The sequence below is a fragment of the Haliaeetus albicilla genome, chromosome 17 (assembly GCF_947461875.1).
Source record: "Haliaeetus albicilla chromosome 17, bHalAlb1.1, whole genome shotgun sequence".
NCBI classification, from domain to species: Eukaryota; Metazoa; Chordata; class Aves; order Accipitriformes; family Accipitridae; genus Haliaeetus; species Haliaeetus albicilla.
Window position 1 is genome coordinate 22,372,057 of NC_091499.1, and position 14,246 is coordinate 22,386,302.

Sequence of the window (14,246 nt, forward strand, 5' to 3'; positions counted from 1 at the left end):
TTTCCAGTTGATGGTTGCTTTCATGGACATGGTGTTCTCAGATTCTCTATTCAAAATTTAGCACACTCTTGTAAATCATTTATCTTTCAGTTTGGTTATGACTTTGATCTCCCAGTAAAAGCAGAACCTATGAAAAATGGGTTATAATGCAGCACTAGTTAAATCCTCATACTCAAAAAGAAGACATTATCTTTGAAACTAGAACAAAGGAATCCCATGCTCGGACTGTTAGCTTGCTTTGCTTAAATAGCTCATATTATTCTTCATTTTATGTATTTTGAGAATTCTGACCTTCATCAACTAGTAATGTACTGAAGGAGGGGGTCAGGGTCTAGTAAAAAATTAAGCAAAAAATTTAACAAAAATGATCTTTTCTAGACTACCTCCTGTCCTGGTTCTCATACTTCCCTTACGAAGGTGTTACTATAGATTCATCCCATTCCCTATGAGCTTAACTTTGCAAAATGACTTTGTATCTAAAGACTGAAAAATATTAGGGTGATCAAGCACATTTTTTTTTTAGCTGGACTAGCTTGTTTTCTAGGTTTTTTTGATCCATTTGAAAACAGCATGGAAATTCATATTTACTGACATACCCTCTAGAGTGCATGAGTCAAGAAGCAAGCACTTGCAGCTAGCCCGCAGCTAAGTCACTGAAATTTATGTCAATTAGTTTGTTTTCCCAGAAGAAAAGTAACACATAAACGCAAGTTAAAATGCACAAATAATACACATAATAGTAGAAAATTCAGAATTTGTTTCACCAAATGGTAAACCTATTTGGTTCACCATTCCATATCCTTTGCCAAGGAAAATTAGCCCAATCCTCCTTGTCACTGCCTACACATTTTGCCCTGGCAACATCTCCTTTTCACATACCACTCGTGTTATGTGAAAGTGTGTGATTCCCACTGTGCAGCATACACATTTGTTTAGCTTTGACTCTCCCTATAATTCTTTCCAAAACTCCTCATGCCTCAGTTACACCCTGTTCATTTTTCTGCAGTGTAAAAAGCACTGAACTCTTCCCTCTTTCTAGCTAGAAAACTCTGGGGACAAAACACAAACTAATGGCTATCAGAGAGAAAACTGTCTCTCAAAGAAAGAAAAAATGTACCCTCAAATTAACAGCACTTTTTTAAGAATCTCTGCTGGAATCCTGCTCTGGCGCATTAGTGGGGATACACAAACAAAACTGCCCAAACAGCTCATCTTCCAAAGAAAAGTCCTTTTCATGGTGCTTTAGAATTGTTGTGGCAACCTAAAATGCCCCTGCCACTTTGCTGAACTTGGGAACTTGAATACAAGACACACAGGTAAAACACATTTAGTTGTAAATTACAGGAGTGAAAGAAAGAAGGAGACAGAGAATGCCCATGACAGAAATCCTGTAGGAGAGAGCAGACAGTGTGCGTGAAAAATGCCTACATTTAGCCTTCTACACTGACTGTGGCCCTTAGGTAATGCTAACTTCTGAGAAGCTTCTCTAGTAACTCAGGCATCATGTATCTTCAGCATGGATTTGTGCAATAAGGGTCAATACTAGATGTTATTGGTATGTAATAGTACCTGAGGCATGTCTAAAATAAAGGAATGCCTTACAAACCTTTTTTTTTTTTTTTCCCTGCAGTTGGTGGGCAACAATCTGTTCCTATGCAGATTCTTAAAATGAGAGTTGAAGTGGTTTAATTTAGTTTGCCCCTTTTTCTCTATGACATTTTGAATGTATTTTGCAGTAACTTATATGAAACTTATTATGGGATTCCATGTGCCCAGTTTAGGTATTTACTTTACACTTGAATTTCACAGTATAGGTAGGCAGGAGACCTGTCTATTGTCTGTATAGGGAACTTCAGAGCTACACCAGTTTGCTGTCACTGTAGATGCTTGGAAAGAACTATGATTAGTATGTACAGAAATGTACTGGTGCGAAGTACCAGAGGAAACAACCAGAGAAGGACATAAGATGTTAAAAGCACCAAGAACATTGGGTTTGTTTAAATTACACAATAAACCATACATTTCCTTTACCAGTCTCCCACTGAACTTTGTGCAGCTGCACCTACAATGTAAGTATATGTTAGGTATTTGGATCCCAAGGTTAATTATTAATATTGCAGTGGACTATTTATCCTGAAAAAAAGATAATATACATGAAACCTATGTTCAATTAACTGCAAATGGATTGTAATTCAGTGTTACTGACAAGCAGGGACAAATCCTAACTTTAGGATGCTGACATTTTATAATATTCTTAGGATTCATATGCTTTCCCCACCCAAAGCCAAATGGCTTTACACACTCTTTCTTATCACTGGAAAATATCGCTTCTTGCCCTAACCACACCTTGCTGGCTCTCCAGGTAGTTCACGAAGCTGATGTGGGACCATAGCTGTTACTCTTGGGATTCTTCAGAGCGATGTTCCAGGGGCTGGAACATCTGGTTAAGCACCTCCAGTGTGGGGATCAATAGTTGTTGTCTTTCATTATTATTAAGCACTTTGAATAGAAATTGCAGTTACAAAATACCAGGGATGTGCCTGATTGGAGCAGAAAGCAAAGCAGAACAGGTTTAATCTGTCACTGTAAGGGTTTCTTCCGTGGTGAAAAATAACTCAGCCCTATTCCTCTTTCTAGCTCATTCACATCCTGACCAACCTGACTGATCGGTTGTGCAAGTTTGGGGACTACCTGGGGAATTGATCCAGGTTAAAAAGTAATCCTATACAAAACACAACACAGAACTGGGGAACAAAATGTTCTTCTTTGTGATGTTTTTGGAGTGCAGGTTTCAGTGAGAAATCTCTCAGACATTATTTTATTTCACTTATAAAATACCTCACACAAAAATTTAACATGAACACATAAATGTGATTAACCCAAGTAGCTCATTCCAGGCTCATTTCTGAGACCAGGTTGGACTAGTCTGATCAACCACTTTGGTGGAATAGTGGATTCAGGCTATTCTTTGGGACTACTCTCATACTTAGCTTGGAGATAAAAAACAATTTGGGTAAAAGTTCAGTGAAAGCTGAGAAAAAAAACCCCAAAATCTAGCAAAAAGCAAAAGATTTTACTTACTTCTGCTCCTCTCCAATCTTCCTCACTAATGCTGTTGACAAAAAAAGAAGGAACAGAAATCAAAATGAGCATTTAAATAATTTCAAAAACCTGCCTGGACTGCTTTCACTTTTTCTTGAATTTTATTAGTTCTCTAATCTCTGTCTGCATTCAAGATAAGCAAATATTGAAAGCAAGCCAACCAGCACAGTGTCCACAGGTTCACATCTCAGTTAAAAAGGAAATGTGACGGCTCACAGATCTCTAGAATTACTCACGTTCACTGAGCTGGGAAGTAGTCTCCGTGGCACCGAACGGAGAGCAGAGGAGGTAAGTATGCCTGAAATTATTAGAACAGTAGATCTATGAGTTAAATCATGCTCTATTACCCTCTCAGTAAAATAATAATAATTGTACATAGACCTCTTTTGTAGACCATTTTGGCATGTACTGGCAGAAAGAGTTGCAGAGAACTAGGGGCTAGAGCTGGTCTGTGCTTGAGAGGAGGATGGCTGTCCAGAGCAGGGTTATCTCAGTGCTGGTGTGGAAACAGAAGTATCACATGGGCTTTTCTGTATCACTCCACAAAGAAATTGGAGTCGTAGCTGTGAGATAATTAACTAAGCAGAGTAAAAGTGTGCGATCACTGTGGATGTAGGAGATTAACTGGCAGACACCTTTGTGTCTGCATTTGGAGAGAGATTTTTGAGATGTGTTTTTGAGATGCGTAGCTGGCTGGTATGAGCACGCCTGAATGTTTTTTTTTTTTTTTCTCCTGTCATATACACTAGATCATGAATAGGCTTTCCAGGAAACAGGGCAAGGCTTTTTGTCCATGGTATATTTTTTCATGGTATATTCATAGATCAGTAAGAAACAAGCAGTGCAACAACCTTTGTCCCCAATTGATATAAAAAATCACGGTTTTGACAGAACAAGATCAAGGTTTCTGTGTACTGTGCATTGAATGTGTCCCCTTTTTGTTTCCCACAAATTCCTTGCTCTTTCTCCTGTATCAGCAACATTTTTCACTCGTTCTCCGTGTCTTTGCATCCTTAGGACCTCCCCAGCTTCGTTACCACAACTTGAATTTAAAAGTGTACCAATCCCTTGGTTTCTAAACGTGGCTTTTTCTCCATTTAGCGCTGCGATCCGTCGGGGGTTGTTTCAGTCAGTGAAACGCAGCGAAGCACCTCACAGGCTTTGACGCGGGCAGCGCCTGTCGCCGTGAGGTGAGGCAGGCAGCCCCTCACCACACGCGGCGGCGGCTTCTCCCCTCGCTCCCCTCACTCCCCTGGCTGCCCTGCCATGGCCCACGCCGCCGGCACGGGTGGAGGGAGGACAGCGTGAGCACAGGGGTTGGTACCCCCAGGGAGGAGACGTCCAGCCACATTTCTTCGCCCGCGGGTCTTTGGCCGTAGAACTGAGCTTGTGCATCCCCCCAGAGCAGAGGATTTTTTTGTTGTCTGACGGCACCAAGCGCAGGTGTTAACAGAAGCTGAATTTGGTTAACCTCCTAGAACAAAGGCATACGTTTGTCTTAAAACGTGGTAGCACCGCACGCCCAAGGAGTGGTTTAGGCTGGGGCCTGCCACAGCCTTTGCGGCACCTGAGGAAGGCCCGTGTGTCCTCCTGTGGCCGCTGCAGGTAACCCGGCCCCGTCTGCCCGGGGCAGGGTGGGCAGCGGGTGTCCCCGGTCGGTCGTGGCAGCGGCCACTGTGGCCCTTCCCCTGCCCCGCCAGCTGGCAGCGATCCCCAGGGGCTTTCTGAGGCATCTGAGCGGGAGGGCACGTCCTTGGCGGTGGGGGTCCGAGGGCAGCGCTCCCGCCAAAGGCAGCGCTGCTGGTGCAGGGCCAGGCGGGGAGCAGGCGCCCGGCCGGGGTGGTTCACAGAGCGGGAAGGCAAAGGGGAAGGAGAGCACCAACTGGAGAGACGCTAGTGATAACAGGTGGGGTGGGCGGCCTCCTTTGCAAGGACCGCCTGTTGTGGTAATTCAGATCGCTTGGCTGGTACGTCTTGCGCGATCGGCACACTCGACAAGTCTGGGCAAGGGCGATACCCCGACGGTGGAGCCGTGGTGATATCCTGACGGTGAAGCAATAGCAAACGCAGCAGTCCAAGAGGGCATGGGAACGGTCACATTGCAAGGGGAAGGCAGGGGACAGAAACCCCGACAAAATTCCAGATAGGAAAGTCTCTCTTTCCAAATATATTTTAACCCACGTAAGATAATGCTTATGATATCCAAGTCTGGAAGTGAACTTGCTTATGTCATTCCTGCCAAGGCTGGTACATTGTCTAATGGTATTGATAAATAGTTCATCTACAGAGCAGGGAGGCAGAGACTGGCATGTTAAGCTCACTGAAATCCATGGAAGTATTGTTCAGCTCAAAGACTGCAGAACAGACGCAGACCAAAACCTTCAAACCTAGATGCTCCATTTGTAGCTGGATCAGCTACAAGTGTCAGTCTCTCTCTTCAGTCTCTCTGTTACTCTTCCCCAAGCGTTCGCCCTTCCCTAGTCACCACAACAATGATTAATGTCTTTTCCTGGCAAATATATGGCAATGGAGTTAAGGAGACACAAGATAACAATCTCATAAAATGAGTAGGTGTGTTTAAGAAAATAACGTGTGTTTAAGAAAATAACTCGTGTTCAGGATTACCCATCCTAGTTTGCAGAAATTATGCTTACTATGGCAAAAACATTGGTAATGAGACAGAGAATAAGTAGAAGGAGGCAGAAATGTACTAAGACTTTCTGAACACAGTATCAGTCACAAAATTCAGAAAGAGAGCTTGGTAGTTAAGCTAGATCTGTTCAAGAGCTACTGACATCCCAAAGAAAACTCTACAGTCCCTCAGATCCTAGAGGAATCCTGACAAACAATTTTTACATAGGTTGCCTTCAGTTACATTAGTTTTTACATGCGTGTAGCATACACTTGTATATGAGTAAAGGGTATTGCTGTACACCTTTCTTTGTTTTTCATTAGAAATGTATCCTGAGTGATGTTATTGTGAAAATCTGAAAGCTAAATTTCAGTGTATTGTTTCCAGAATTTTGCTGAAATGCATTTTGATAAAATTTACCAGCATTGGATTCTTCGTTGGAATTACTTGTTTGTTTGTTTCTGTGAGATGACAAGCAAAGAAAAGGAGATAACTCTATATTTTCTTACTGCAGGTTATTTGCCTATAAGGACAACAGATTAACAATGGAACCATCAAAAGAATATCTATTCAAATACAAAGGGTTTTATTTTGCTGTAAAAAATACTTCACTTGAGTACGTAGCTTCCCTGGAGGATTTTGAAATCAAAGATAGTGACATATTTCTAGCTACTTACCCAAAATCAGGTAAGAATGGAATTGCTCCTAAAGGGGGGGAAAGTTTGCCTTTATTCAGCCATCTAACTGCAGAATTACCTCGGGTTGTTGGTCTGCTTTTAGACCTGTATCATCTCTGAGTATATGCAGTGTAGCATTAAGTACAAACCCTGTGTAGCCATGGCCTGAACAACCAGACACAAGGTTCCTGCTCATGTCCAACTGAATTGGTCGACCTTGTTCTTGGACTCAATCTCGTAAGTATACTCAGAGCAAGCTACACACAAACCAAACTGACCTTCTTTGCCTCACAAAACACATATATAGTTTTGGTAGGGCTGGGTGCAGGACTGTTGGAGGTGATCGTAGGATATCTGGAATGATTTGTGGGCTCACATGGAAGATGGTTTGGGGGTTGCTGCATCCAAATTACAACCAAGCAGGAGATCAGAGCAAATGTGAGTCAATGATATATACCTCCTTTCAAGGATAAAGAAGTACTATTTACCTACATAGCAATACAGGACACTAGTGTGATGAATCTGCATTCCTATTTCTGAAGAAAATGCAACTGAGCAGCCACCTGGCTTCACTGTCATCTTACATGGAATCTAAAGCCTTGACATGCCTAGACCTGTATGTTTCCATACAGGCTCACTTTATGCTCTAAAACCTACCTGTTTTTCAAGACTGTATTTGTTTAGTGATTAGTAATTAATGACTTGATCATGCATTAAGCAGTGATTTATGACTGAAGCCTTGACATCTCTGGTACCAATCTGTGCTTGTAGTTTCAAGGCCTCTGCTATGCTCTTCTGTTTGTGCTCTTGGGAACCTCTGCCATTATCCTTTGGTTTTCTTCAGTGGCCTCCAAGATGCAGCCTTTGGATAACGTAACTGGTGTTTTGTTAGCATACATCCTTTTCCTAGGATCACTGAACATCTTGCTGGAGTTCACTATTCCCTCAGGTATTCAGCAAAATACCTGAGGCAGAAAGACATTCTTGAGCAAAGCCCAGAAGGAGTGGCAGGGAGCACCAGGTGTGGTTGTGGTGAAGGTAGATGTGATATGAGAAGCCCATAGAGGGGTTGTGGGTGACAGAGTGAGGGGACAGGGAGCTCAGGTGCTGCTATCTCATCATCAGGCAGCACGGGTGTGAGCTGTCCAAGTAAGGCAGAAAGGGAGGATGAGAAGGCAGTATTTAAGGGGTAAAGATGCTACGGCAGTGAGGTGAGCACATCTTTGGAAGTAGGAGTTTCATGTTGCAAAGTGATAGGCTACCCTGGGATGGGAAGGAGTTGGAAGATGATTTTGAGTTATGAATTGCACAGAATGTCATCTCTCTGTCATTCACACCTTTTCCTCTATCCTGTCCCACCATCCTCACTCTTCCTCACCAGTTATCAATCTAAGGTACCCTCCAATCCTTCTGTTGAATCTCTAGCACTGTGCAGAAAAATTGTCAAGGTTGGTTATGCCAAGCAGAGCAAGACGGTCAGCACAGCTGTGAAATCACTGGGTATTGTTCCTCTGAATCCTAGGGCTATTTCTTTTTCTTGCCCAGTGACTTTAAAACTACAACACACACACTGTCTAATTTCCAGAACCAAGAGCTTCCTTCCCACGTAAGGTCTTAGCAACTAGGCTTCAGTTTCAGACACCTTCCTTTCTCTGTGCTTGTTCAGGGTAACCTACAGCAATAATTCAATGCTTTTCTGCATTGATTTGAATTCTCTCATGTATCCACCTTTACTGGTCTATGGTATAAAAGGGGAAAGGAACCAGCACTAGTAAAGTGCTGAGAAGGCCAGAGGACCTGGAAGTTAAACAGTTCTGCTCATTGCCGAAGTGGGCTAATCATTCAGGATTTGCCTCCCACCATTACCAGCTGGCACATGAACACATACTGGCACAGCAGTCAGCCACCTTCAGGGTCCTGCCTCTCTAGGTCATCCTTGCCAGCAGCTGTGACCCAGGTGTCAGACCTTCCGCAAGGAACTTTAGAGATCCTGTTGCCACAAGCATTTGCTTGTGCTTTACAAGCATGGTGTTATCAGCTGTTTGTTTCATGACATCTCACAACACTTTACAGGAGTTCTGGAAGCAAAGGGCTCTTCCAGATCCACTCAGTATGAGATCTTTTTAGGTGCATGGCCCACAGAAATGCAGCAATTCATGTTGCCACAAGAAGGTGAGGACAGACATAATTTGTGTGGAAGTTGAGTATACAGGGTGAAGGAACTGAAGGTTTAGTTACTGACCATGGCTTTTCTGCAAGGATGAAACAATATGCTTTCTTCTGCACTCAGCAGTCACCAAGACAATGTTTGCTTTCTTCAGTATATGAAGTTGTATTTGTATTCACAAAGTGAAACTCATTATAGCTGTGCAGGGTCTCTGTTTATGACAATATACTACCTTTAATTAAAAAAAAAAAAAAATCAAGCAAGGTTCAAATAAAAAGGTTTCCTTCTTAGGAACTGTGTGGACTCAGAACATTTTGAGCTTAATAATTCATGAAGGCCACCGTAATGGAACAGAAAATGTGGCGACCCTGGACAGAATCCCATGGCTGGAATACAAGCCAGAAGATAAGGATTATGCAGCTCTTCCTTTGCCTCGTATTTTTGCCACCCACCTGCCTTACTACTTAGTTCCAAGAGACCTGAGAAACAAAAGAGCATGTGTAAGTGATGTTATTTTTACAATTTCCTTAAAACCAATCATGCCAATTTGCCACAGTGAATTGGTGCAAATCCTATCTTTTTCCTCTTTCAGTTCCCCATGTCTCAGTATAAATATAACCTGCTTTGTATCTGTGGGGAGGCAAGGGACATTCTAAAGCCCCTTTCACCTGTTTCCTTTTGCCAAATTTCTTGTCCCCAACACTGTTAGAGAGAGGGGTGGTGCATCTCAGGAGGATCTGCCAGGGTCAAAGACAGGCACTGATTTTCCTCTTGTGAAAATGTCCAATTCAGTGAAGTCTGAAAAAAAGTCTCCCACTGAAAATATGAGTAGGATGGGACTATAGTATGTTGAGAGGGAATTTGAGAACTGCCTTTTCTTGCTCCTCAGTGCTGTGAGTTTCTGAATAGGATTCTCCATCATGAACTGTGCCATAGCTCAGGGCCTGTCTCCCATCGAAAATGCCTCCTTAGAGGCAAGCTCTTAGTGCTGCTGGTACCTTCTTCAGAGATACAGGTGTAATGGGAAACTGCAACGTGCTCACCATTTTCTTCACAGTAGCAGTGAAGTTTGGAAGAGAAAGCTCACATGCAGAAGATTTTAAATCCAAATGATGCCCAACAAAGAATAAGAAAATTGCCCCAAAATCACATAGAGCATGCATGTCAGAAAATACAGAAATTGTTGTGACTTCAGAAAAATATTGCTTGGGGGTGTGGATCTCTTCCACCTCTGCCTGAATATGTCACTCAGGTTGTTCGTATTTTGTGTCAAACCATAGAATAACTTTTTCTGTGATTTCAGGTCAGAGCTTTTGACATAGGTGTTTATTGGGTTTTCCTGCAATGTATTTAGGAACCCTTATTTTATATGCCATGGAAATAATGGGTTTGATTTTACTAAAGATAATTAGATAAATTTTCAATTAAGCAGGAATCAAAAGTAGTCATTTTACCCAGTCAGAAAGGCAGTCCGAGAGCATGATTCTTCCATCTCTCCCTGCAAATATTTGTAACCTCATAAGGGCGACATGTCAGGCTCTATTTTCTCTCCCTAATTAGACACTAAGCGTTAAGGAGCAGAAACTTAGTAGAAGCTGGCACATGCTGCTAGTCGAGTGGCAGAAGGCTCCCCATCTCACTGCTGGCGCCTGGTCTGTGCCTGAGGCAGCAGCTCTCGTGTTGTCAGGAGTCAGCAGGGGCCAAAATAACCCTTGCCTGTAACAGCTCCTTCTCTTAAGATGCCAGGGCTCCCTCTAACATGTCATTCAAAATCTGCCTGCGTGCTGCCTCTGGCACCAGCACCACGGGCCAGCATTGCAGAGCACTGATGCTGTCAACACCACCAAAGCTTGGATTTACAAGAAATTCTTCGTTTCATCGTGACTGTACACAGAAATGTGAAGCTGAATCAACATAGTGATCTTCTAGTCCTGGCTGCCTTGCTCAAGTGAACAGTATCACTGAAGCCTGTAACACTGATCCCGTGAAGAGAGTTAGCTGCAGGCACTGAACAACTGCAACTACAGAAATACCACCACCTATAAACAAATTGACAGCACTATGTTATCCAGAATTTACCTCATGATTGTCACCTTCAAACCATCTTCACGCATTTTTAGCGGGACCTGTATGGAAAAAATGCACTGATGGTCAGGGTAATGGAGTCCTTTAATATCTCTGAGACTAGTCTTCTTATTGTTTTGCAGATTATTTATGTCACCAGGAACCCTAAGGATGTTATGGTTTCTTACTACCACTTCTCCAAATACATCTCCACACTAGAGGAAGTACCAGATTTTAATGATTTTATGGAGAGATTTTTAGCTGGCAAAGGTAGGATATCTTTTTTACTAAGGAGCCCAAATCCTATTGCATGACCGCAGATTGAATGGAGATTAATTATAACAATAAATATAAATTAGAGAATCTTCAGCTATGCTGTAACCTGAATCCAAAGCTGCAGTGGCTGTCTGAGCTTGACATCATTTTTCTGATGAAAGCAGGTCCAAAGGGAGTAGCATAGTCATGGCTTTGTTGCTCCCCAACAACATGCAAGCTGCTTATTTTATCTGAATTGGATGATGATTCAGAATATAACCATTATGACTGAAAATCTCTTTCTGCACTTGGTTAGTGGAGCTGAAACCATAAGAATAGACACCGTGCAGCAAAGACAGAGAAGTTTTTTGCTTCTGCCAGTATTAGTTCAGATTACTAGAAACAAAAGGGGGTTTGCCACGTTAGCTCAGAGAATTGTCACAAAGACTGTGAGCATGCGTCCCTCAAATTATCAAAAAATATTATTTTAAAAAAACCTTTTAAAGACCTAAATGACTAATGATTTTACTGTTTTACTGCTAGCTTTTAATAGTATTGCTCTTTATTTTTTTGAATAATTTCCCTTGCTAAGTACTTGCCAGTTCGTGGCTGGATCACGTTGAAGGCTGGTACAGTCATGCAGAGGATTTCAATATACTCTTCCTTACCTATGAAGAAATGAAAAAGGTGAGGTCAGTTAGTATCACTGTATTCTAGATATTCTCTTCCTATATTGAGTGCATTTTCAGACAGCTCTTTATAATTTCACTTCGTATTGGAACGTGCTTAATCCATTGTGGATTAAATTCAAATTGAGACTTCTGAGAGGATGAAGTCATTTGTTGCGTCGGTTCAAGGTCTTATAAATTGCTAGACAATTACTAGGTAAAATACTTTCCAGTAATACTGTATGCATTTAGTTCTTTGCATCATCAAGACTCTTCAAAGTAACATTATTTCAGGATCTCAGAAGTGCTGTGCTGAAGATCTGCAACTTCCTAGGCAGGAAGCTGAGCAAAGAGGAATTGGACAGTGTTGTGAGACAAGCTGCATTTGAGAACATGAGAAAAGATCCCAGGGCAAACTATGAGAACCTGCCAGATGACATCGTGGCAAAAGACAAGGGCAGTTTTCTACGAAAAGGTAAAGTGGAAGCAGTCTGATGCAACAACTGTTTAATGCCATGCTTCTTGGTGTGAGATGAACCTAGGATTTCTGGTCTCAGCTGGAATGCCCCATTTTTGAGAGAGAGAGTTCAGGTTAGTGGCAAATTAAATTCATAAGAGGAGGAGTTTTATTGCTGTGGCATCAGTGATTTTACCTATTTTCCTAAGGATAATGAAAAGGTAATTTTTACTGATTGTAACATCAGTTGTAACAGGCCCATCAGATATAGGAAAGGATTTAAGGGTTGTACCAAGCCAGGGGTAAGATAATACTTTTTTTTTTTTTTTTTTACTGTTTCTTACTTTTCAAGGCACAAGTCACCTTAATTGTGTGAGCACAGACCATCTTGACTAACTACCCTCCAAGTCCATACATGGCATCCCTGGGCTCCTGGGCATTGCTAAGATGTCCTAATGCTCAGTGTAGGAGGAAACCTCCAGGGATTAAAGAGTGGTGCACTGAGAGAAAAATGAGAGGTGTTGTTTTTAATAATTACCTCTTTGATCTCAAAGGAATCAGTAAAACAGCAAAACAAATGAGTTGAGTAACTTCTATGAGGAGTCAGGATTATACGTCTACGCTGTGTTTTATTCACAGCGCCTAGATTTGGAAGCATGTCCTCAAAGGAGCACACAGAGCCTCGCTTGGCAGGGAGATGCTGAGGAAGCCAGGTGCTTCCCAAGACTAGCACTCACTGTTTGCAGCAGGCTTCAGAGAGGTGCATGTTCTGCTTCTCACCTTCCTTTGCTGCCTCTTCCCTCAGGCACTGTTGGAGACTGGAAAAACATCATGACAGTCGCACAGAGTGAAAGGTTTGACAAAGTTCTTAAAGAAAAAATGAAGACCCTGCCCATCAAATTCATCTGGGATCTTAATGATGAAATGTAGGCTGGTTTTGAGTTTCAGCATCCTTTTGTGTTTATACTGGATGGACATATGTGAAGTTCTGGAAGAAGAAAATACATCAATTTTCAGCTATGTTATAGAAACAATAACAACACATGAACATGTGTTGTCTGAGGAAGCTATTCAATTCCACTAGCTTCCTTTTTGTAATTTTACAAGGTATTTTAATTAACTTTGAGTAAAGTGACTTCCTTTCTTCATGTTTGCTTTTTCTTTCATTGGCTTTAATAGTACCAGAGTTGTAGACAACCAAGTGAGGATAGATTGGTGTTGCTAAAAACTTTCTGAAAAATGTTTCACTCATGCATTTTGTGAGGCTTATTTTGTAGAAACTTCTATGTCCAGACTGGAAGTAAGATTGACCAGCTTATGTATGGTTATGCTTTGATATGTTTGAGTTCCTATTTCCTCGGTAAACACCAATACTCAAGCGTTTGCTATTAAAGTGACCTTTATGTTGCCTTATCTGGTGTTGCCTATTGACTGAAACACTTCATTGCATCGTCTGTTATGATTCTCGAGGTCAGGTCTCACAATTTGCTACTTGAAATATTGAGACAAAACACTAGCCATAGTCATAGCAGTTTTTAAGTGAACGTCCACTCTGTCACACCTGATGATCTGCTGGAGGTACTGATGTAAAAAACTACCAACTGTCTATGACTACATCCTTCCTCATACATTCATTGACTCACTATCACGGTTTAACCTGTCCATGATTCAACTCCATGCAGCAGCTTGCCCATAGGCTTCCCCTGGGAAGGTAAGTACAGAGACATATCTCAAGATTTTTGTTTTCTATGAACTCAAAAAAAAAAAATTTGCTAATTCAACAACTCCACTCCTGACATGCATCTGGTCTACAATATATTCACCTTTGTAGACAGTTATGCCTTTTTTATTGTCTACATGATTAAACTATAGTGACTGCTTTTGGTTGCTACTGAATCAATGTCTTAACAACCAGCCACAGCAGGATACAACTTCTAATTTCAAAACCATTCCAATCATTTTGATTTGACAAAGAGCATCTAACCTTGGCTTTCCCATAAATTGTTTCAAAAATGTAAAATATCCTTTTAGTTCACATAATGACTTTTGCTTGTTTGTTTGCTTCTTTCACTGGTCCCAAGGGACCAGCTCCTTCTTCTCTTTTTCAATCCACATATTTTTAGCATTCCAATACATTTTACCTGCTTTTTTCCTGGGCAGAATTACTTCATGCACTGCATAGTTAGCTGCTTCTGTAGGCAAAGGTGACCTCATATAATTAGCC

General features: G+C 41.7%; 1 protein-coding gene across 2 annotated transcripts; it reads left to right on the forward strand.

Annotated features, from left to right (window-relative positions):
• Window positions 1–3,274: 3,274 nt before the first annotated feature.
• On the forward strand, window positions 3,275–13,435 carry LOC104310425 (amine sulfotransferase). 2 transcript variants are annotated; one of them, XM_069805026.1, is made up of 8 exons: window positions 3,346–3,390; window positions 4,204–4,292; window positions 6,249–6,421; window positions 8,870–9,078; window positions 10,786–10,912; window positions 11,490–11,584; window positions 11,860–12,040; window positions 12,828–13,435. In XM_069805026.1, exons 3-8 carry the CDS (start codon window positions 6,280–6,282, stop codon window positions 12,950–12,952), a joined length of 879 nt encoding a protein of 292 aa, XP_069661127.1. In that variant the 5' UTR covers window positions 3,346–3,390; window positions 4,204–4,292; window positions 6,249–6,279; the 3' UTR covers window positions 12,953–13,435. The 2 variants fall into 2 exon arrangements, with proteins under 2 accessions (XP_069661126.1, XP_069661127.1); XM_069805025.1 differs by lacking the exon at window positions 4,204–4,292 and having other exon boundaries at window positions 3,275–3,390.
• Window positions 13,436–14,246: the final 811 nt, after the last annotated feature.